At 38.2% G+C, this 21,666-nt stretch overlaps 2 protein-coding genes across 5 annotated transcripts; both read left to right on the forward strand.

Moving 5' to 3' along the window:
• Positions 1-217: 217 nt before the first annotated feature.
• LOC117713948 (olfactory receptor 2B8-like) lies at positions 218-5,007 on the forward strand. Of its 3 annotated transcripts, XM_076939290.1 has the most exons (3): positions 219-843; positions 1,207-1,291; positions 2,908-5,007. In XM_076939290.1, exon 3 carries the CDS (start codon positions 2,973-2,975, stop codon positions 3,915-3,917), a length of 945 nt encoding a protein of 314 aa, XP_076795405.1. In that variant the 5' UTR covers positions 219-843; positions 1,207-1,291; positions 2,908-2,972; the 3' UTR covers positions 3,918-5,007. The 3 variants fall into 3 exon arrangements, with proteins under 3 accessions (XP_076795406.1, XP_076795405.1, XP_034366391.1); XM_076939291.1 differs by lacking the exon at positions 1,207-1,291 and having other exon boundaries at positions 218-424; XM_034510500.2 differs by lacking the exon at positions 1,207-1,291 and having other exon boundaries at positions 223-843.
• Positions 5,008-13,935: 8,928 nt separating this feature from the next.
• On the forward strand, positions 13,936-21,606 carry LOC117714142 (putative olfactory receptor 1F12P). 2 transcript variants are annotated; one of them, XM_076939286.1, is made up of 2 exons: positions 13,936-14,101; positions 19,067-21,606. In XM_076939286.1, exons 1-2 carry the CDS (start codon positions 14,087-14,089, stop codon positions 20,027-20,029), a joined length of 978 nt encoding a protein of 325 aa, XP_076795401.1. In that variant the 5' UTR covers positions 13,936-14,086; the 3' UTR covers positions 20,030-21,606. The 2 variants fall into 2 exon arrangements, with proteins under 2 accessions (XP_076795401.1, XP_076795402.1); XM_076939287.1 differs by having other exon boundaries at positions 13,936-14,076.
• Positions 21,607-21,666: the final 60 nt, after the last annotated feature.

The following is a 21,666-nucleotide window of genomic DNA, read 5'->3' on the forward strand; positions in this document are numbered from 1 at the left end:
CCAGAAGCTATAAATATTATCTAAATCATGGTCAATACATCTCATTTATAAACTTGAAATAGGCTAAAACTAATACATTCACCTTTAGTCTTCCTGCTCCGTGGGAATGAATTTAAAGTAGGAAAGCATTGCAATTTGACATACTAAGGTACTTTCATGGGTTGACACTCTCCTGCACCCCACCCATCAAATCCCACAGAAATCCTAACCTCTGGTCCCTGCTTTTGCATATATAATTAAGCTAACACAACTTAGTTAATTTAGTTAGGCCCAATATAACCATTAGACTTATAAGGAGAAAAAAAAAAAGAAAATGCCATTTAACTTGAAGACAGAGATTGAAACTCTACAGGTACAAACCATGGAATTTCAAGGAGTACCAGCAAACCACCAGAAGGACAAAATGATGCAAGAAAAGATTCAGGTTTGTAGAGAATTCAGAGTGATCCCAGCCCAGCTCATACCTTGATTTTGGACGTATATGCTTCAGGACTGTGAAACAACAATTTTCAGCTCATCCTATTCATCGTGGGCAGCCACAGACAAATAACACACCTATATAGAAATGTTTCTTAAATAACCTATACTAATTTGATTCTGCCTTGTGATTACAATGAATTACATATGTTTCATCAGAACATATGCTTCTCTTGGTTCAGATTATCTTCTATGAATCACTGGGATGAAAATCATTTTAACAGCATGTTCTAGAATAAGCTAATACACCATTTAGAAAAATAATAGAAAAATAACAGACTTTTCTAAAATTCTTCAAGAGGCTTCAGCTGTGCCTGGTAGGCATTAGAAGCTATCTCTTTGTGACTTTAAAGAGAAGAATCAACGGTAAGTGCCAACAGCATTCAAGAAAACAAATTCTTAGGTTGATGTCTTAAAACAACTCTGCTAATCTGAAAGAAAAGGAAATTAGAAATCCCATTGTTGTTGGAGAATGTACTTTTCCTAATGAGTTCTTAGTCAAAATGGGATGTTAGAGCTATTGAGCCTATCTGAGTTTCAGTAAAGAACAAAAAAGTAGTAAGATCAACTCTTCTATTTGGAAATAGAAACAGTTGAGAAACAGGAGTGGGGATGCAGACTTTAAAATCTAGAGACTTATTAATGAAAGATTTATACTTAGAATGCAAATATTCTACTCCTATTTTATTGGATTTTATAATTTATTCCAAATTATCTTTTTTATGACAGTAACTATCCTTCCACCTGTTTCAATCATTGAAAAGAATATAAAAAATCAGGGACCCAAGAATCTAACAAGAACAGTAGACAGAAGGTAAAGTACCTCCTGGACCCATCAGAAACCTTGCCAATAAAAAGATTATATTTAAAAAAGGATTAACACAGTCTTACAAGATTCCATACAAGACAGCAATAAAAAACAAACTACTTAACATGTGATTACTCATGACTGCTTATCAACATCCATCTCTAATACATGGAAGGAAATTGAAATGCAACATCATCTTTCCAAACAGACTGAGTTTTGCAGTCACTAACCTTTCCCTTCTACAGGAGATAATGCAACTATTACATAGCTATTGTTCAAAGTTTTCCTCCAGTACAGCTAAAACTTTCAGTAATCTGTGCCCATTTTAAAGACACAGTCTCATCTAATCCCACACAGCCTTGAACTTTCCATGTAACTGGAGATGGCTTTGAAAACTTACTCCTTCTACCCAGAGATTACATGTTCGAATTTACCATGAGCAGCCAGCCTATGGCCATTTTGAAGCTTATATTTTTATTTTATTTTATTTTATTCTAAGCTTTTATTTTTATTTGCTCAAGAAATTTACCCAGACCCATTTTTATTTTCCTGCTATGTAATATTGAAAGCATTTTTAACATTTTAAATTATCATGCAAAGCAACTGATTTCTATCTGATGGCATTGCTATACATATAGGTCACTATATTTTGTTCCAATTCATTTCCCTCCTGTATTTACCAGACTCATTTGTATGTTATAGTTATGCTGCTGTTAGGGATGGAGATGTAGTTCAGTTGTAGAACTGTTCAGCATTCTGGAGACTCTGGCATTATGTAGTACTAAATATGAATCATGAGAAGTCTATCAGAGAAAGGAATGCAGTAGGGACTTCAGGGCCAGTAATTTAAATAGGAAAAAGATTCTTTTATTAAACTGATATTTTTTTAAAAAAATTATCAGAGTAAAAAGTTGAAAATGCTATTACACTGAGAATTATTTTACTTATAAAGTGAGAGACAAGAGCAAGCATTGGATAAACAGTCCCCAGCTTTTTGTTGGATGGCACCAATGGTGAGGAATCAAGGTTGATATCCTGAAATCTAAATCATTTGCAGAGGTGGTTTTCCAATCCTTAAAATTCTTCTTCATTGTGGAGCCTGTAATATTCCATTTGCATATGTGTTAATATGCATTGTTCTACTGTAAGTGGTCAAATGTTATCTTTTCTTTTCTATGAGCAGACAAGAACTACAAAAACAATTCTGACATATTTCAATTATTTGATGAGACCCAAAATGGAAGATTTAAGACCAAAACAAACTTGTAGCTTATTGAGGAAATATTGATTTAATTTTGAGACACTCAACTCTCTCTAAGGTTCATCCAGTCACAAAAAGGCAGGGCTCCCGGAAGTTGTGAGGCTCTGCTGTAGATTTAGATTAAACCCTTCCTTTGCCATTTATCAGGTGACTGAACCCAGAGAAAGAGCTGAGCCTTGTTAAAGCTTAGTACACTCACGTTCTCAACAAAGGTAACAATAAACATTGCTCTTCTAAGTAAACACATAGAACACGCTGCTGCAGAGGAAATAGCAACATATTAGCTTCTCACAAGCAAAACAACAAAATGTGACCAGTTTCCCTACTGTATTTACTAAATAAAGTGAATTTTTATTTTCAGGAGAAGAACACAGAATAATTCCCCAGCTAAGAATTAGATCTCTTGCTTCCCACCGGTAGACTGCAATGAACAGAGCTAATGGCAGCGTCTTTTCTGGATTTATTCTTCTGGGCTTCTCCAACAGGCCTCAGCTGGAAACAGCTCTCTTCGTGGCTATGTTGCTCATCTATTTCTTGAGCTTCCTAGGCAACGGCACCATCATATTGCTGTCAGTTATAGACCTTCACCTCCATACCCCCATGTATTTCTTCCTTTCTAATCTCTCCTTTATGGATCTTTGTTTGACTACTTGCACAGTCCCTCAGACACTGTTTAACTTCAAGGGGAAGGACAAGACCATCACTTATGGTGGCTGTGTGACCCAACTCTTCATTGCCCTGGGACTTGGGGGAGTAGAGTGTATACTCTTATCTGTGATGGCTTATGATCGCTATGCTGCTGTTTGCCGTCCACTCCACTACATGGTAATCATGCACCCACAGCTTTGCTTACAGCTAGTTATAACTGCCTGGCTCACAGGGTTTGGCAATTCTGTGGTACAGACAGCATTGACCATGACTCTTCCCCTCTGTGGCAGAAATCAACTGGACCATTTCTTCTGTGAAATTCCAGTGATGCTGAAGCTAACCTGTGCTAATTCCTTCATTAATGAAGCTGAACTCTTTGCTGTCAGTGTCTTCTTCTTGGTGGTACCCCTCTCACTCATATTAGTGTCCTATGGCTACATAACTCATGCAATTCTAAAGATCAAGTCAGCCCAGGGGAGGAGGAAGGCCTTTGGAACCTGTGGCTCTCACCTTCTGGTAGTGATTATCTTTTTTGGAACACTCATCTCCATGTACCTCCAGCCTCCCTCCAGTTACTCACAGGATGTGAACAAAAGCATGGCACTTTTCTATACTCTGGTGACTCCTCTGCTGAATCCCCTGATTTACACACTGAGGAACAGGGAAGTCAAAAGTGCATTAAGGAGAATACTGGGAAGAAGGACAGATTCGAGAAAAAGTTAATGCAAGGCTTACAGTCCTAAATACTTAAGCACTGGGAGACTTCTGTGTATCTAAAAACTAGTTTAAGTGTAAGGTAATAAAGCATCTGTGTACCAAAAGCACTATTTTGAGCATTCAATTGGGTTGATAGATGAATAAATGATTAGAGATAAATGATAGGTATATAATTAGACATCAAATCAGAGAGAAGTCTTGTTACTATGGAGTTAAACCTTATCAAGAGACTATCAGTAAGGTAACATAAATTAAATGTATTATATATTAGACTTCTGTGTAAAATAAACAAATATAAGTACATAAAATTTCTGTATAACCATGTGGAGTTTTTTTTCACAAATTTAATCTAGCATGTGTTATGTAAAATGCTTGTAAATTTAGTACTAGGGATTAAAAGTCAGAGTATCATTAAGTTCAAAGCCAGGCTTTGGCTAATGAGTGAGTATCAATACATAGTAAGAGTAAGAGCCTACCTTTACAAATATGCAATCTAATTGGTGAATTCTGAAGCAAAAATTGGAATGAAATGCTATAATTTTCAAATTAAATTTTTAGAACTATATAAATATTGTTTTCTTAAAATAATATTTAGTGTTTGTATATCTATATGTGAATGTATGTTTTCACAAAATTAAAATTTAATACAAATCTAAAAATTTTAATTAACCAATGATTTTTAGGGTATTTAATCATTTTATGTATATAAATACAGTAGTTTATAGAGAAATAGATTTTTAAATTTTAAATGGAAAAACACAATCAAATTATCTGAAAAACTCAGCTTGTTTATAAATATTTTCTTGAATATTTCTTATTTGACAACAGCAAGTTTGAAGGTTTGTTATTATAATATTAACTAAACAATGGAACAAAGATTTCTTTGTATCAATTAAAATCAATTAGTGAGTTGTTGAGTAAGTTCTGTAGTGATTCTGTCTCTGTGCTGGATAACTTTTAATGCTTTCTAAATGTTTTTACGGTACTATACAAAAGACTGACTTATTTAATGTCAATTTATTGGACTTTTTTATATCTATAAAAACTAGTTTCATTGAAAACATATCATTAAAAACAATACTGAAATTTCATACAACAGTTTCTTTTTATTCATGGAGGTACACTGTAAGACTCTTGGTGGACCCAGCACTTGGAAGGCAGAGGCAGGTAGATTTCTGAGTTCAAGGCCAGCCTGGTCTACAAAGTGAGTTCCAGGACAGCCAGGGCTACACAAAGAAACCCTGTCTTGAAAAACAAAACAAAACAAAAGACTCTTGGTGGATATCGAGTCATAGATAGTGCCTAGCTTGAGGCAATGGCACTGTGTTTTGAATGAAAAAATATAACTTTAACATTTTCAATGAGTTATCTGATATTAACAGGACTTTAAATTCTAACCCTATTACCTCCACTAATTTTTTTTTATTCCTGGGATGAAGTTTTCCATAGCAAGATTGCTGTCATCTCCACTGTCTAATAATGTTGGCACAAAACAGAGTTTTTATTTCCTTTTTTGTTTTGTTGTTGGTGGTGGTGGTGGTGGTGGTGGTGTTAGGAAGGAGTTATCTATCTGTCTTTGCTTGTTTTTGAGCCAGAGCATCACTTTGTAGCCCTAGTTGGCCTAAATGTCAATATATAGCAGAGGATAATTTCAAACCCAGAGATTCCACCTGCCTCTGACCCGAGTGCTAGAATTAAAGGCTTTGCCACCACAACTGGCCAGAAATTTTATTTCTGAAAGCCTGTGCTCTGTATATGTGTCGTGAGGCATGTGACATCACCCTTAGATCAACATAGACACCTATGTCAAGGGCAAACCTGTCCCTCCCTGTCTCCTGTCCTTGTGCCTTCTTTGCACTTGTGTGACCTATTAAAAATCTTTTCCAGAAATGCCCAGTTGTATGACAGTTGAAGGTTTGTGGGTGGTATCCTTTTTCAATCAATTTCTTCATCCTCTGAAATAGTCTTTCTGGTACCGTCTATATTTTTCAGTCTAAACGTATTCCCCTTACTCATAGTAACCAAGAGCCACTTAGTTTGAAGATCTATTGCTGTGTCTTTACATCCATCCTTTGGAGCACTATGAGGCTATGAACTTCCTCTCTCTTGTCTTCTACCCACAAATACGTTTGTCTGTCTCAGCTAATTACTTAACATGCACTGTAGCCGTACATTTTGCAATGTAGGATGTAATGGTAAAAGCAGAACAAATTGTCTTCATAATTTCACCTGCAGAAGATTGGTTTTTATTGTATCCCCAGCATACAGCTTTTCTTTTTTGATTAAGACCATAGCTGTCACCTTCTCAGTTAAGGAATGGACTTTGTAACTTATCTTTAGCAAGCTGCTTTTTCACATTGCCAATTTAGGTATTCTTGAATTTTGAAACAATTAGTAAATAAAATAGGGATAAGTTCAAGACAAGTACTACTGTATATGTCAGTCCATCCTGTAAACAATGGAGCTACTAAGTGACCAAGGGGTTGATAACACACAGAATATATGCATGCTAGTGGTGGTTTGAATAAGTTTTTCCCCCATAGGCTCGTGCGTTTGAATGCTTGGCCCATAGTGAATAGCACTATTAGGAGGTGTGGCCTTATTGGAGTAGGTGTGGCCTTGTTGGAGGAAGCACGCCACTGTAGGGGCAGGCTTTGAGGTCTTATATATATGCTCATGGTATATATATATATAAGACCTTCGGAACAAGATGTAGAATGTTCAGCTCCTTCTCCAACACTAAGTTGGTCTGCACACTGCCATGCTTTCCACCTTGATGATAATAGACTGAATTTCTGAACCTGTAAGCCAGCTCCAATTAAATATTGTACTTTATAAGAGTTGCCTTGGTCTGATCTGAATTCTTGCGTAAGCTGCGAGGCTAAGCACTGCAAGGAAATATAAATAAAAGTTAAAAATATGTTTCTGGGTTCCCTGAGGGACAAGCCTGACTGCATAGGAGTTGATGTCAAAAGTATCCCCTCTTCAGGAAAAAGACATTGGGATGGGTATGGCCCTCATGCCTCACTGGACAATGACAGGAGGACCAGAGCCATTACAAGGTCCCCTTTAATTACTGGAGGTCAGGCTTCTATCCCAGCCTTGGCAAGATTAGAATCGCCATGGCCCTTCTATACTTGGAGAAGGGAGGAGATGTCTGGAGCAGCCCTGCTTATACACTGAAGGCCTAAATGCAGCCATAAGCCTAAAGTCAGCAATAGGCCTGACATACATGCCTGCTAACACAAAGTCTTGGGTCTCTGTGGAAAAACCAATGAAACAGATGGCTATAAGCTATTGTAAACAGGCAGCTTTTGTGGAAATTTACCAGCCTGAGTAGTCATAGACCTTGTAAATAGGCAGCCTTGGTGGATAGTACCAACTTAGATAAGGACAAGTGAATCATAGGCAGAGTCATAGTGACCTCTCCCCTGAACCTTCACCCAGCTGATACCCTGTTCTGAAAGCTATCTGTACTCCCCCTGAACACCTATGCTCCTGTGTCATCCCCTTCCACACATCCTGCATTTTTGTGTTTATAACCCCTGTGTTAAAAAGTAAAAATTATGATTTGATAATAATAAAAAAAAGCGTTGCCTTGGTCATGGTGTCTCTTCACGGCAACAAAACCCCAACTAAGACAAGGTTAAAGTTTGGTCCTCATGCCAAGCAGGACACCATGAGACACAGAGATGTTGTCACCACTGATAATAGCTCCAAACTGAAAACCTATTGATTTTTTTTGCTTCCACATCTTTTCCATTAACATCTTCAGGCTCTAAAATGACAGAAAGTAACCTGAACATGAGTTAGATACTGGTGTTTCCCAGGCAGACTGTCCTTACCATAAAAGTGGAAATAAGCACAGTACCATGTAAAGTTAGACTGACAAATTGAAAACATAAGACTCCATAAACACATAGCCAATGTATATGGACATTTACTGAGTTCTGGAGCTACACAGAAAGCTCAGGTCTAAAGTAAAAGCTTTGCAAAGATAAAATGAAAACTGAAATTTTATTATGTGTACTGAAGACATGCTGGGGAAAAATCTCATCTCTATTACAGCTTCTTCTATTAGGACATTTGAAGTTAGAGAGATGGCTTGCTATAGAAGCATAGGGGACTAAGTTGGTTTTCCTAGCACCATGTAAAAGCTTCACATTAGCATAGTGGGCAATTTCTACCATTCCAGCTCTGTAGAATGGAGAATCCCAAGGTCTTACTGACTAGTCCAGCCAACATGACAAATTCTAGGTTTATGGAGAAACCTTGTCTATGAATAAAGAAAGGAAGGAAAGAGGGAAGGAGGGAGGAAGGAAGGGAGGGAGGGAGGGAGGAAGGAAGGAAGGAAGGAAGGAAGAAAGAAAGAAAGAAAGAAAGAAAGAAAGAAAGAGAAAGAAAGAGGCAAAACAACTGAAGACAATCCAGCTTCACCCTCTGACCTCCACACATGCTCACAAATATACACAAAAGGACACTTGACAACATTTGAAGCAGTATGAATCAGAAGACTAAATAAGCAAGAAGACTAAGGAATAACAGAGGATCTAAGAATAGCAGCACACGTTCAGTGCTCTGTTTATACGACATGTTTATTGCTTGATTAACTTCCTGCTGATTTTGTCCCATTGTGTTACAGCTTTTTGATGACTGTCCCACTTTCCTCCTGTAAATAGTATAAAAGATACTGAACTTCTTAAAAAGTTTGCTGGCATGCATCATCACATACAGGCCTTCTCATCCCAACTTTCTATCTTCTTGATTTTCTCATGCCTGGTCCTCCTTCTCAACACCTCACCATTTAGGACCCTTAAATATCTGCAAGTTTGGGTCAGACTTACCCTACAATGGAAGAACAATACTCCAACTAAAAATCTCTTGCTAGCAAATAAAAATCTCAGTGCCAAGAACAGGTTACCTTTTTAAGTTATTGGACAAAGGGATCACATAGGCATTACAGGTTATTGACATTATTCTTGGCTACCCTCCAGAACCTGACAGTACCTATTGTTGAAGACACCATATATTTGAATCGTAGACTAGAGAGAAATCAAGCTAGTACTCACCTAAAAGCTTCATCCCTGCTGACTAGCTTCTACAGTGCTGAAAGGGACTGTGCATGCTACAAGAACCGAAAATGCATCGGTAATCTTATCTAGCTGTGAATCCTGAAAACTTCAATGACTGACCAGGTACGTTCACTTGTTCAATAGTGTCACAGTGGTCATGGAAGTAACCAAACACTTTCTTCTTGGATATAAGTCATGCTCCATGAGGTAGAAGCCATATCTGGCATTGTTAAAGGGGTCAAGAATCGGTGATTAAGTGTTGGTCATGAGGTCTAGGGGAGATCCCAACAGTCTGCTAAATGGACATAGTATTAAAATGACTTCTAATAACCTATTGCTATACCAATAGAGCATTTCTCAATCATCAGAGAAGCTTCTTGTTGCAGAGACTCTCAATTGGTCAACATGCAAAGAATAAGGAGCTATGGAGTGGGGCTGCAAAGATGGCTCAATAGCTAAGAGCACTGTTCTTGCAGAGGGCCTGTATTCAATTCCCAGAACCCACATGGCAGTCCACAACTATCTGTAACTCCCATTCCAGAGAATCTAATGCCTTCCCCTGGTCCCTGTGGGCACCACACAAATGGGGTACACAGATGTAAATGCAGTCAAAACACCTACATACATAAATTAATAAATTTTAAAATTAATTATTTTTAAAAGAAACCGTGGACTTCTCATGACACAGAACATACAAATCAGACCTCTTCTTTCTCTTGGGAATTTTGAGTATAATAGGGTGGAAAAATTGTCATAGCCAGAAGTGGTAGATAACATCATGGAAAGAATATTTTCCTGACCCAACAAGGCAGTAGTACATATGAACCCAAAATGATTGTGACCAGACCTCCACAAGCTCAAGGCCAACAGAATCCCAGCATAAACAGAGGAAGGCATGCACAAAATCCCACCACTAGCTAAGAATCTACTGCTATGACACAGTCAGTTTTTTCTAATGACTTGAACCCTTGTAGGTGGACTACATCGGGGAAGACTTTACTCCCAAGACTAGATGGAAACACAAACTGGAATCCACCAGCTTGAGGGGGGGGGGGTGCTCAAAGTTGGGTGAAAATGGAGAGGAGAGAAGAGAGTTATTATAGGAGTAGTTAGGAGAGGGGTATACATGTTTAAGATACATTGTACAAAATTCTCCAAGAATTAATAAATATATCATTTTTAAAGTTACATTTTGGATATTAGCCCTCTATCAGATGTGGAGTTAGTAAAAACTTTTTCCCAGTCTGTAGGTTGACAAGTTGTCTTATTGACTATGTCCTTTGCCTTACAGAAGCTTTCCAGTTTCATGAGGTCTCATTTATCAATTCTTCATCTTAGAGCATGAGCCATTGGAGTTCTGGTTAGGAAATTTCCCCCTCTCCCATTGGGTTCAAAGATCTTTCCCACTTTCTCTTCTATTTGATTCAGTGTATCTGGTTTTATGTTGAGATCCTTGATCCACTTGGACTTAAGTTTTGTGCAAGGTGACAAATATGTGTCTATTTTTGTTTTTCTACACACAGACGGCCAGTTAGACCAGCATCACTCATTGAAGATGTTTTCTTTTTTCCATTGTATATTTTTGGCCTCTTTGTCAAAGATTAAGTGTCCATAAGTGTGTGGTTTTATTTCTGGGTCTGCAATTCTATTCCACTGATCAATGTGTGTGTCTCTGTACCAATACCATGCAGTTTTTATCACTATTGCTCTGTAGTAAAGCTTGAAGTCAGGAATGGTGATTCCCCCAGTCATTCTTTTATTGTTAAGAATTGTTTTTGCTATCCTTGTTTTTTTTTTTTTTTTTCCTTTCCAGATGAATTTGAGAATTGCTTTTTCCAGGTCTTTGAAGAATTGTGTTGGAATTCTGATGGGGATTGCATTGAATCTGTAGATTGCCTTAGGTAGAATGGCCATTTTTACTATATTAATTCTGCCAATCCATGAGCATGGGAGATCTCTCCATTTTCTGAGCTCTTCCTTGATTTCTTTTTTCAGAGATACAGGTCTTTCACTCGTTTGGTTAGAGATATATTATTTGAGGTTATTGTGAAGGGTGTTGTTTCCCTAATTTCTTTCTCAGTCTGTTTTATCATTTGTATAAAGGAAGGCTATGGATTTATTTGAGTCAATTTTATATCTGGCTACTTTACTGAAGTTATCAGCCGCAGAAGTTCTCTATAATATCATCTGCAAATAGTGATACCTTTATTTCTTCTTTGCCAATTTGCATCCCCTTGATGTCTTTTTGTTGTCTTATTGTTCTAGCTAACACTTCGAATTCTATATTGAGGACATATGGGGAGAGTGGGTATCCTTGTCTTGTTCCCAATTTTAGTGGGACTGCTTCAAGTATGCTTTCATTTAATTTGATATTGGCTGTTGGTTTACAGTAAATTGCTTTTATTATATTTAGGTATAGGTCTTGAATTACTGATCTCTCCAATACTTTTAACATGAAGGGGTGTTGTATTTTGTTAAATGCTTTTTTTTTTTGCATCTAAGGAAATGATCATGTAATTTTTCCTTTGAGTTTGTTTATATAGTGGATCACATTAATAGATTTTCATATATTGAACCAACCTTGCATCCCTGGTATGAAGCCTGCTTGATTGTGGTGAGTGATGGTTTTGATATGCTCTTGGATTCAGTTTGCAAGAATTTTATTGAGTATCTTTACATCAATATTCATATACAAGTATCTTATAATGACAAAATATTTCTAATTCCTCCGTGCTATCCCTTGTTTCATTGCCATTATTCATTCCACATATATATCAGCATATATAATATATATGCTATGTGTATGTATACATTTATGCTATGCATATATAAAATAATGCACTGTTGCTTGGCATGCTGCTCAGATGATAATGTATGTTCCTAGAATGCATGAAGCACTGCATAAGCTAGGGAGGGAAGGCAGAACCATAATTCCATTACTCAGAAGGTGGAAGCGAGAAGATCAAGAGTTCAAAGTCATCTCCAGCTACATAGTGAGTTCAGAGATAGCCTGGGTTACATGGAATCTTGTCTTTAAAAAAGACATTGTTGATTCACATGGTTTAGGTAAATATTCTCCGATGATCTTAACCATTAGCTATGGTGCTAATGGGAGGCATTAGAACTTTCAAAAGGTAAGGCCTAGAGGGAGAAATTTAGGTTAGTAGAGAATGTTTTTGCAGAAGATATTGGGTCTCTCTCTCTCTCTTTCTCTCTCTTTCTCTTTCTCTCTCTTCCCCCTTCTCCCCATCTCCCTCCTTCCCTCCCTCCCTCTCTACCCTTTCATCATAAGAAGAAACCTACTCAAAGATGGGGAATATTATCAAGCAGATATGAGCCACCCAAGACCAGTGATCCTAAGCTGATCCTGTACCTAAGTCAGACAAATATGCAAATCAAATTTAAAAAAAAACAGAACTATTCGACTTCATACAGCTCAAATTTCTGATGCACCTAATTGCACACTATATAAATGATTGGTGTTAAGCTATTTAGTTTTGTAGAAATTTGTTATATAGAAAACCACGCCGGGCGGTGGTGGCGCACGCCTTTAATCCCAGCACTTGGGAGGCAGAGGCAGGCGGATTTCCGAGTTGGAGGCCAGCCTGGTCTACAGAGTGAGTTCCAGGACAGCCAGGACTACACAGAGAAACCCTGTCTCGAAAAACAAAAAAAAAAAAAAAAAAAGAAAAAAAGAAAAAGAAAAGAAAACCACTTACTGGTACAGACCTTTTGACGCTTCGAGCCATGCATTATAAGAATATAGCAGCAGCAAGAATGCACCACAAAAACTGGTCATCTTTCCCATGTATATACAGAAAGCTAAAACAGAACATTTCCAAAACCTTTGGTATCAGCCTCAGGAAAACCTATGCATTGAGCCTATAAGGCTTTGCTCATTCCACTATTACATTGGTGCTAGTACTGGGGAATAGAATATAAGGTGAGATAAGTGATTCCTGGCTACATATTCATTATCTCATCTCCTTTGTCACAAAATGGGTCCTTGAATATCAGGCATTTGTAAGCTGGAGGAAGATAGTGCTAATGGGATGTTTCAATCATGAAACATAGAACCTAGATTTAGAGAACTGGTCAACCCTACCAAAGAAGAAATTCCTCAAGTTGTTGTGATGTTTGTTGTTTGAGTGCATCCTGTGAGAGGGAAGAGAGACAAGCTACAACATTCTTGGGAGCATACAAACAATCTTTAGATGTTTTCTCCGGGTCTCCCTGGGGAATCATCTTCCATAGTATTGTCCCTGTTGAGAGCGACCTTGCTTATACATTGATGGCCTAAGTCAGCCATACATACCTACTGACACAAAGTCTTGGCCTCTGTGGGAAAGTACTAACCCTAGAATAGATAGCTATAGATCTTGTAAACAGGTAGCCTTGGTGGGAAAGTACCAGCCTAGATAAAAACAAATAATCATAGGTCTTATGGACAGGTAGCCTTGGTGGTAAAGTACTAGCCTAGATCAGAACAAATGAACAATAGATCTTATGAACAGGTACATGGTACACCCTGCTTTTTCTGTGAACTCTTCACCCAGCCAATATCCTGTTCCTGAGAACACCTGCACTCCCCAGAAACAAAGAAGACCCTATGTCATCCCCCTCCCCACATCCTGCTTCTATGTGTATATAACCCTCGTGTGGAAAAATTAAAATTTGACAGCTTGATCAGACTCCAGACTTGCTGTCGTTTCTTGCATACCCTCATGCCCGCCCCCCCCCCTCTCTCTTCCAGGTCTTCTAATCCCAGTTCACTGCCCCATGGGACTGGGGCATGTCCCTACAGTTACAGTTTGAAAACCACAAAGGAGACAACGTTATGATTGCTGGAGTTCAGGGACTTTGTTAAGATTGGGTTCCCACAGGGCTCAAAGAAGTTGTGAGCCTTAATATGGAGAAGTCCTTTAGTCACTCACATTCACGCTGCACCTTTTGTGACCTGCTTAAAAACTGTCCCTTCTCTCAACTGTGTGCATTTTTAAGGAAACAAAGACAGTCTTACATTTTTGCATTTTTCATTACCTCCAAGTGAAACTTAGAAGTTAATTCACTCAAAGAAATCATATGATCACCTGGTAAGTGAGCATGGAACCGAACAGGGTAAGTGAGCAGATTTGAAAAATCAGGAAGAAAATATGTCACTTCCTAGACAAGGAAGACAAGTTCAGACTGTAGTTTAGGTCTTGCCTAAACTATAATAGGTACTTAATAACCACCTGTAAAATTCATTAATCAAATAGTCAATGCCCACTTCTAAAAATATGGAATCAAATATTCAGTAGAGTCATGATGAAAAATGGACTAGGTTTCAAATCAAGAAAATCTGTCAGAGACTGAGAATTGTAGCTTAAAGTTGGTGAGCTTATTTAACATATGTGAGGCCCTGAGATCAGTCCCCAGAACCACAAAAACAAGGGGAAAGAGGAGAGTCAGAGGAGGGAAAGAAAGGTAGGAAGGAAGTAAGGAAGGAAGGAAGGAAGGAAGGAAGGAAGGAAGGAAGGAAGGAAACTTGTTTCAGATCCTGCCTCTACTAAAACACATTGCCTACATAATAAGAACACAATACTCATATGAAGGCACACAATGTGAAGATATATAAGGTTGCTGAGATTATTATCAAATAAAAATGTGTGGTGTGGCACAGAATGCTGGGTAATGGTGACTACTGTGCTCTCCATCTTGGTGAAGAATGTATGGTTTCTTGTGTTGCTATAGAATTTATTCAGATGGCTTTACATGCTCTTAATTGTTTTATACTTCTTGTAGGAAAAATACTCTTTCTTAGGAAAAGTGGAGGATGTGGTGTCTTTCATGGACTGTGGTCTCTACCTTTCATATCTTGATGTGGCCACAGATAACTCTGCAGCAGAAGTATCTACAGCATAGTTCTACCATAAATTATTGAGAAGCCACTTTTGCATCTTGCAGCATATTGTTGTAGAATAATCCCTTTATGTATTCTTTGTAAACAGAATCATACTAAGAGCTTAAGATAACCTCTAATGATAGGCATGAATGAAAACAAGCGGAGAAAGGACTAGAAAAAGATTACCCATAGTTGAAATTTCTAAGTAAACAATAATAAATATATATTTGCCTAAACCATAATCAAAATGAAGGAGCCTGTGTCTTCAGAACTAACTGGAATTAGAATCTAACTCAATGTAGCATGACAGTTAAAGGCACACAGAGAGGTTACGGCCTAGAGGCATAGATGATGAACATACTGTAACTTTCTTATCTTTTTCTATAAATATATTTTTTCATCCCTCTCAGCAAGCAGTTGTCCTCTCTTGTACAGTTCACATAGCATACAGTGTCATAGCTCAAACCCTAAATATTCATACTTCCTCTATCCAAGAACTAACCCCACTTCACCTGGCCAGTCCCTGCCTTCCACACCCAGGTAACAGAGCAGAACAGTAGCAGAGATCAACTTGGATTAGAACAGAAAAGATTACAGATTCTATCACCGAAAAGAGGATGGTCATATGAGAACTTCCTACCTAACTTTATGGTGATAAATTAAATTATGGTAAGAGGTAAAAGTGACAATTTTTGTTGGGACAATGTGAGGTGGACATGGAGCAAGGCACAAGAAGAAGAGTTCCAGAAATTAATGATTTATTAATTCTGCTTCCTGCAAGGCTCATAGCTTGCTTTTTTCCCTTCATCTGTAGCCCCTGATAGTCTCTTATGAAAATCTATCCATTATGCTCTTGACATATGCTAGAGAACATCTATTCAACCAAAAGTTTCAGTGCTGCATGGAAGGAACTACCAAGTGATGTAATGCTATCAAACCTGTATTTCCTGAAATCTTATCTGTCTTTTATCATGAAAGCAGTTATAAGCAGTAGGTTGGTATTTTATCTGCTATGGTAAGTCTCCAGACTATGGAAAGAGTTTCTAATCATTTCTGGAAGTTCCCAGGAAATTCTCACTTGACCTGTGTGTTCTCTGGAGTCCAAAGCCTCATTGTTCTCTCGAATTCAGACTCCCACCTTATATTCATTCAATGACAAGTGATCTGGGAGAGCCACTTCATTTTCCTTAGCTTTCACCAATAGACTTCAATCCTCTGCCTCAGACACAAGTCAGTGGACTGAGAGGAATCCATGATCCAGAAAAGAAGTTTTATATGTGTTTTTTCTTACCTTCTCTGGTATGCAGTTTATTCCACTTAAAAAAAAAAAAAAAAAACTTAGACTGACCTGATGAGCAAATATAAAGTATTTATAAAGCAGAGTGTCTCTAGTTGCTTTCTAACATCCACCATAATGAAAACAAAATGACTCTGTAGTACATTGCCAGAGAGAAAAGTCACCAAAGAGGGAACATACCTTTGTCTAATAATAGCAGAAATAGCTCCTGAGTCTTCAGTTAGATTCAATCATTTACTCAACAAATAAATACTGAAGACCCATGTAGATACTATTCTATGTATGTAGTAGGTTTTTTTGTGTGTGTATCTGAACTTGCAATTTTACATGAGTAGATTCAAATAAAAAGAAACAAAGAAAAAAAGAATATTCCTGATAATAGTTATATGGAGACAACATAATTTAGGAAAGTTTTAGATAAGGTAGTCAGAGACTTTCAAATGCAAGAAGCTATAGAGAGAAACAATTTCAGTGTGTGTGAGAAAATTCTAAGAGCAAAAAATGGTCATAGGAAGATATAAGGCTCGAGAGGTAAGGAGCAGCTCAGAAGACACTGTGGGCCATGATACAGAATTTGGAATTTAGATTGAGTCAAATTTAAAAGATCACAAGTTTTTTGTTTTCCTGTGATCCTGTTTGTCAGTTCTTGTTTTGCTTTGTTTTGTTTTGTTTCTGTACAAGACCAGTGGAGCTTTGTTGAGTGAAGAAATTATGATGTTTGCAGATGGAGTTAGTGGTGATCATGCTAAATGAGATAAGCCAGACTCAGAAAGACAAATATTGTGTGGTTTTTCCCTTGTACAAATTGGACTAAATGTGGATGGAAGGGTGTTTAAAGGGAGAGGGGGAACAAGAACTGATATTGTCACAAAAGCAGAAGTACCATTATTTCAAGGCCATCAAGAAAGGGAGAAGAGGGAAGGAGCATGGCAGTGAGGAGGTGAATTAGGACAAGGTGTGATAATGATACACATCTGAAATGTTGCTGTGGGACCCACTGTTTACATGCTAACCAAAAGCTAACTAAAAAAATCAGAACAGTTTAAGAAGGAAAGTGAACAAATTTTTGTTTTATATTGAAGGATAATTCTACAGGAGAGATAGAAGTGGTACTCCAAGAGGGAAGACTATAGGAAGGAAGGCTGCTCAGAAGTTAGTTGCAGCTACCCAGGGCAGAACTGTGAGTTTACGTGGCTCAGAGGTGATGAGGTCCACAGGTCACAGGGCCTACAGGTGATAGAGTCTGGTTTCAACACTGACTAAACAAGCCTACATTTTAGCGTCTGTTCCTACTCTTGCCAAGTCATCTGTTCTGATAATATCTCAGCTCTCTGTCCAAATGTTTCCTTAATACTTTGGAGTTTCCTGACCCAAGAACAGGGACTAGGATGCATATTTTACATATCAAAGCAATCCTGGCTTCTGGGTTCTCCCAGCATCCCTCAATCCCTACCTGACATACCCTGCCCCCAACCCTGAACTTCCTAGCCCAGGGGCTTGATTGCCCTTATCCCAGAGGCTCTTCCCTATGTAATTCAGACATTTTGCCCTCTCTCTCAACCTCTCCCTCTCCCTCTCTGCCTTCCCTTCTCCCTCTCTCCATCCCCCTCTCTCACCCCCTCTCTCCCCATTTCCCTCCCTCTTCTTCCTTCTCCCTCTCCCTCCCTCTCTCTCTCCCCCTCTCCCTCCTTCCCCTTCTCCTTCCCTTCTCTCCCTGTGGGAGCCCTTTCTCTCTTTCTCTTCTCCCTCTCTCCACTCCATGGTGACTTCCCTGGCCTCAGTCCTGGGGGCCAGAGAACTCACCAAAGAGCAGCTTCCCAATACACCTGCCTTTAATATATTCTAATCTGGCTTGAATTGGCTCATTGCACCAGTAGAGAAATAACCTCTCAAATACAATTGTCTCTGGTGACGAACACTTGTATTACTATGCTGTGTTTTCTACATCTCCTAGAAAGACAGTTAACTGAAGTAATACTATGATATCAGATACTTGGTGTCCATGAGCCCTTGTTTGAAGTTACAGTTAAAATATCACAAAAACATTTCAAGTAAATCTTTACACTCATGTTCTCATCAGCTTTGTCTATACTCATTGTACAGCCATATGTGGTATATAACTTTTAAACTTTTTTGAATTCTTTCATATTTGTAGCTCAAGTAAACTGTCTTTGGAGTACTTTGTACATTTATACATTTGTTGAGAACTGAATTTTTTTTTGAAACTTAAGGAGATGAGCTACCTTAAACTTCATCTTACATAACCTAAATAGGTATCTGGGTGGTTTTCACATAGGATGGTTTTCATAGTAATGGACAAGTTCCTGGGGAAGAGAACCTCACTCAAATCCCAGTGTTAGGCAAGGAGCCATTAATTCTGTCAGACCTATGGGTACGATTCAACACAGCAGATAGACAGCCACACACAGTGCTGTGTATATGAAAGGAATCTAGAGGAAGACATGACTGTAAAAGTAAAGGGGACACAATGTGGTATTTACAAAAGCAGGAGACAAGGGGAAGAGAAGATAGGGTAATAGAGTATGAACAAACTATGTAGGAATAGAAATATGATAATGAATCATCTTACTGTGTACAACTAATACACGCTAATTAAAAATGAGCTGTAACAGAGCCTCTGCTTACTAAGCAGAGAGTGATGGAGACCCCATGAGCTCTCTGATGATGTTGAGCTTAAAGCAAAAGAAGATAGTCATAAAGACAACAGATGGAGCAGAGAGGCACACTCATGGCAGGGGAACTTTGGCAGAGAGCATCAGAGAAGAGACAGGATGCCATAAAAGAAAACCATTTGGTACATGAGGCTAAGACTGGTAGGTATTTAAAGAAAATACCAAGGGAAGTTGTATTTTACCAAATGGATCTTTATTTTTCTCTATAGCTCTTTATACGGGTACATCCAATGGAGAAGGAAAACCAAACCAGCATCTCTGAGTTTCTCCTCCTGGGCTTCTCAAGTTGGCCAGGGCATCAAGAGCTCCTCTTTGCACTCTTCCTATGTCTCTATTTAACAGGACTATTTGGAAACCTCCTCATCTTGTTAGCCATTGGCTCAAACAATCACCTCCACACACCTATGTATTTCTTCCTTGCCAATTTGTCCTTGGTAGACCTCTGCCTTCCTTCAGCTACAGTCCCCAAGATGTTGTTGAACATCCGAACCAAGTCTCAGTCCATCTCCTACCCTGGATGCCTGGCTCAGATGTATTTCTGTATGATGTTTGCCAACATGGACAATTTCCTTCTCACTGTGATGGCATATGACCGTTATGTGGCCATCTGCCATCCTTTGCACTACACTACCATTATGACCCCATGTCTCTGCACATCTCTGGTGGCTTTATCTTGGGTCATTGCCACTTTTAATCCTCTCTTGCATACCCTCATGATGGCCCGACTTCATTTCTGCTCTGAAAATATTATCCACCATTTCTTCTGTGACATCAACTCTCTCCTCCCTCTCTCCTGTTCTGACACCAGTCTCAATCAGTTGATGGTTCTGTCTGTGGTGGGACTGATCTTTGTGGTACCATCAGTGTGCATCTTAGCATCTTATGGCCGCATTGTCTCTGCTGTGATGAAAATTACTTCTTTGGAAGGAAAGCTCAAAGTGTTCTCAACCTGTGGATCTCACCTTGCTTTGGTTATTCTTTTCTATGGCGCCATTGCAGGAATCTATATGAGCCCTTCATCCAACCATTCCACTGAAAAAGATTCAGCTGCATCTGTAATTTTTATGGTTGTAGCCCCTGTATTGAATCCCTTCATTTACAGCTTAAGGAACAATGAGCTGAAAGGGACTTTAAAAAAGACCCTTGGCCAGAGCAAAATATGTTCCAAGTAATTTACACTTCTCTGAAAGGAATTCAACAGGCAGGAAAGCCTGCTGATGTCATTATTTTTATTGTCATTTTAAAAGCTATCATAAATACTTAATGAAATTTGTCTGGCCTCAATTTACTACAAATTCTAAAACTGACATAACCACAGATCATATCCATTTAAGCACTATAATATTGCATTGATGTAGACAAATATTTAAAATTTAAATCCATGAAAAATCAACAATAAAATATGAAATCAACATTTGAATGTATTGTTAAGACAGAACAAATTACCAGATGTGGTGGTACATACCTGTAATCCCAGAACTCAACAGAAATAGAAGGATTGTTAAGAGTTTGAAGCCAACCTGGTCTATGAAGAGAGTTCCAAGCCAGCCAGGGTTATATAATGAGATCTTATCTCAAACAAACAAGCAAACAAACAAAAAACTAACATTACAAATTAATAGGGGTAAGTCTCACAAGAAGTATAGATTGTCTCACTTTCCCAGGACTGCATGCCTCTAATAATTGACAGAAGTATGTAAATATTGCTATGCATGAAAAACCTAAAGAATAAACTCACTATTGTGAAAAAGTCATATTAGAAAGACAATATGAGGTCAAAGGGTGAAGATGGTGAGGCAAGTTCAAGTGAAGCTGCAAGAGACAGATAGCACTTAATCTGCCCTTAATTTCGGTTCATTAAAATAGCTTGACAGGAAGGCAAAAAGAAAGTAGTATAGGTCGGCAGAAAGGGTTTGCAACCAACAAAAGTAGTATGTATAATGTAAACTCGTGGTAGCCAAAGCTACGTAGAAATGATGAGAATATTCAAAGGCTATGGGGAAGATGTGTAGGAGGAGCATGGCATTTAAAAGTAAAGATGATGAATAAATTAACCTGTATGGAGTTACGTCACTTAAGAACCTAGTTAAAAAAAAAAAAAAAGTACTGGACAGATAGTCATTAGGGAGCTTTAGGGGGCTTTATACTTAACATTTTTTGGATAGTGTTGCATGTATTTTCTATAACTGTTTCATTCTCTTATGTAAAAATGCAGCCCTTGGGCTAGTGCTTCATGTAGCCCAGCACTCGGGAGACAGAGGCAGAAGGATCTCTGTGAGCTCAAGACCAACCTGGTCTACATATATGGTGACTCATGTCTGTAATTTCAGTACCAGAGAGGCCGAGCTAGGAACATCAGGAGTTTAAGGCAAGCCTGGGGCCATAGAGTGAGTCTGTGGACTACCTGGGCTACATGAAACCCTATATCAAATGAATTAGTGAGATAGATATTGATACAACTCATTGTGAAAAGTTTAAAGAAATCAATAGAAAACTGGACAAATAATGTGAACCGTTATACTATAGTAAGAGAAGTATATAGGAAGAAAAAATGTTTTGAGACAGGGTCTTACTACATAGACCTGGCTAGCCTAGAACTCACTATGTATACCATGCTAGCCTCAAATTCAGGGTTCTGTCTACCTCTGCCCCCTGAGTGCTGGGATTAAAGACATGCAACCACATCCCATCACCAAGAAATACTTTTAAATATATAGTTTCATTAGAAATTATAATATATCTAATACCTATCTACCTGGAAAATTAATAAATCTTTCAAATTCATCATTGAGGAGAGTATTAATTAAAC

Source organism: Arvicanthis niloticus, chromosome 8, assembly GCF_011762505.2.
Source record: "Arvicanthis niloticus isolate mArvNil1 chromosome 8, mArvNil1.pat.X, whole genome shotgun sequence".
Classification (NCBI taxonomy): Eukaryota; Metazoa; Chordata; class Mammalia; order Rodentia; family Muridae; genus Arvicanthis; species Arvicanthis niloticus.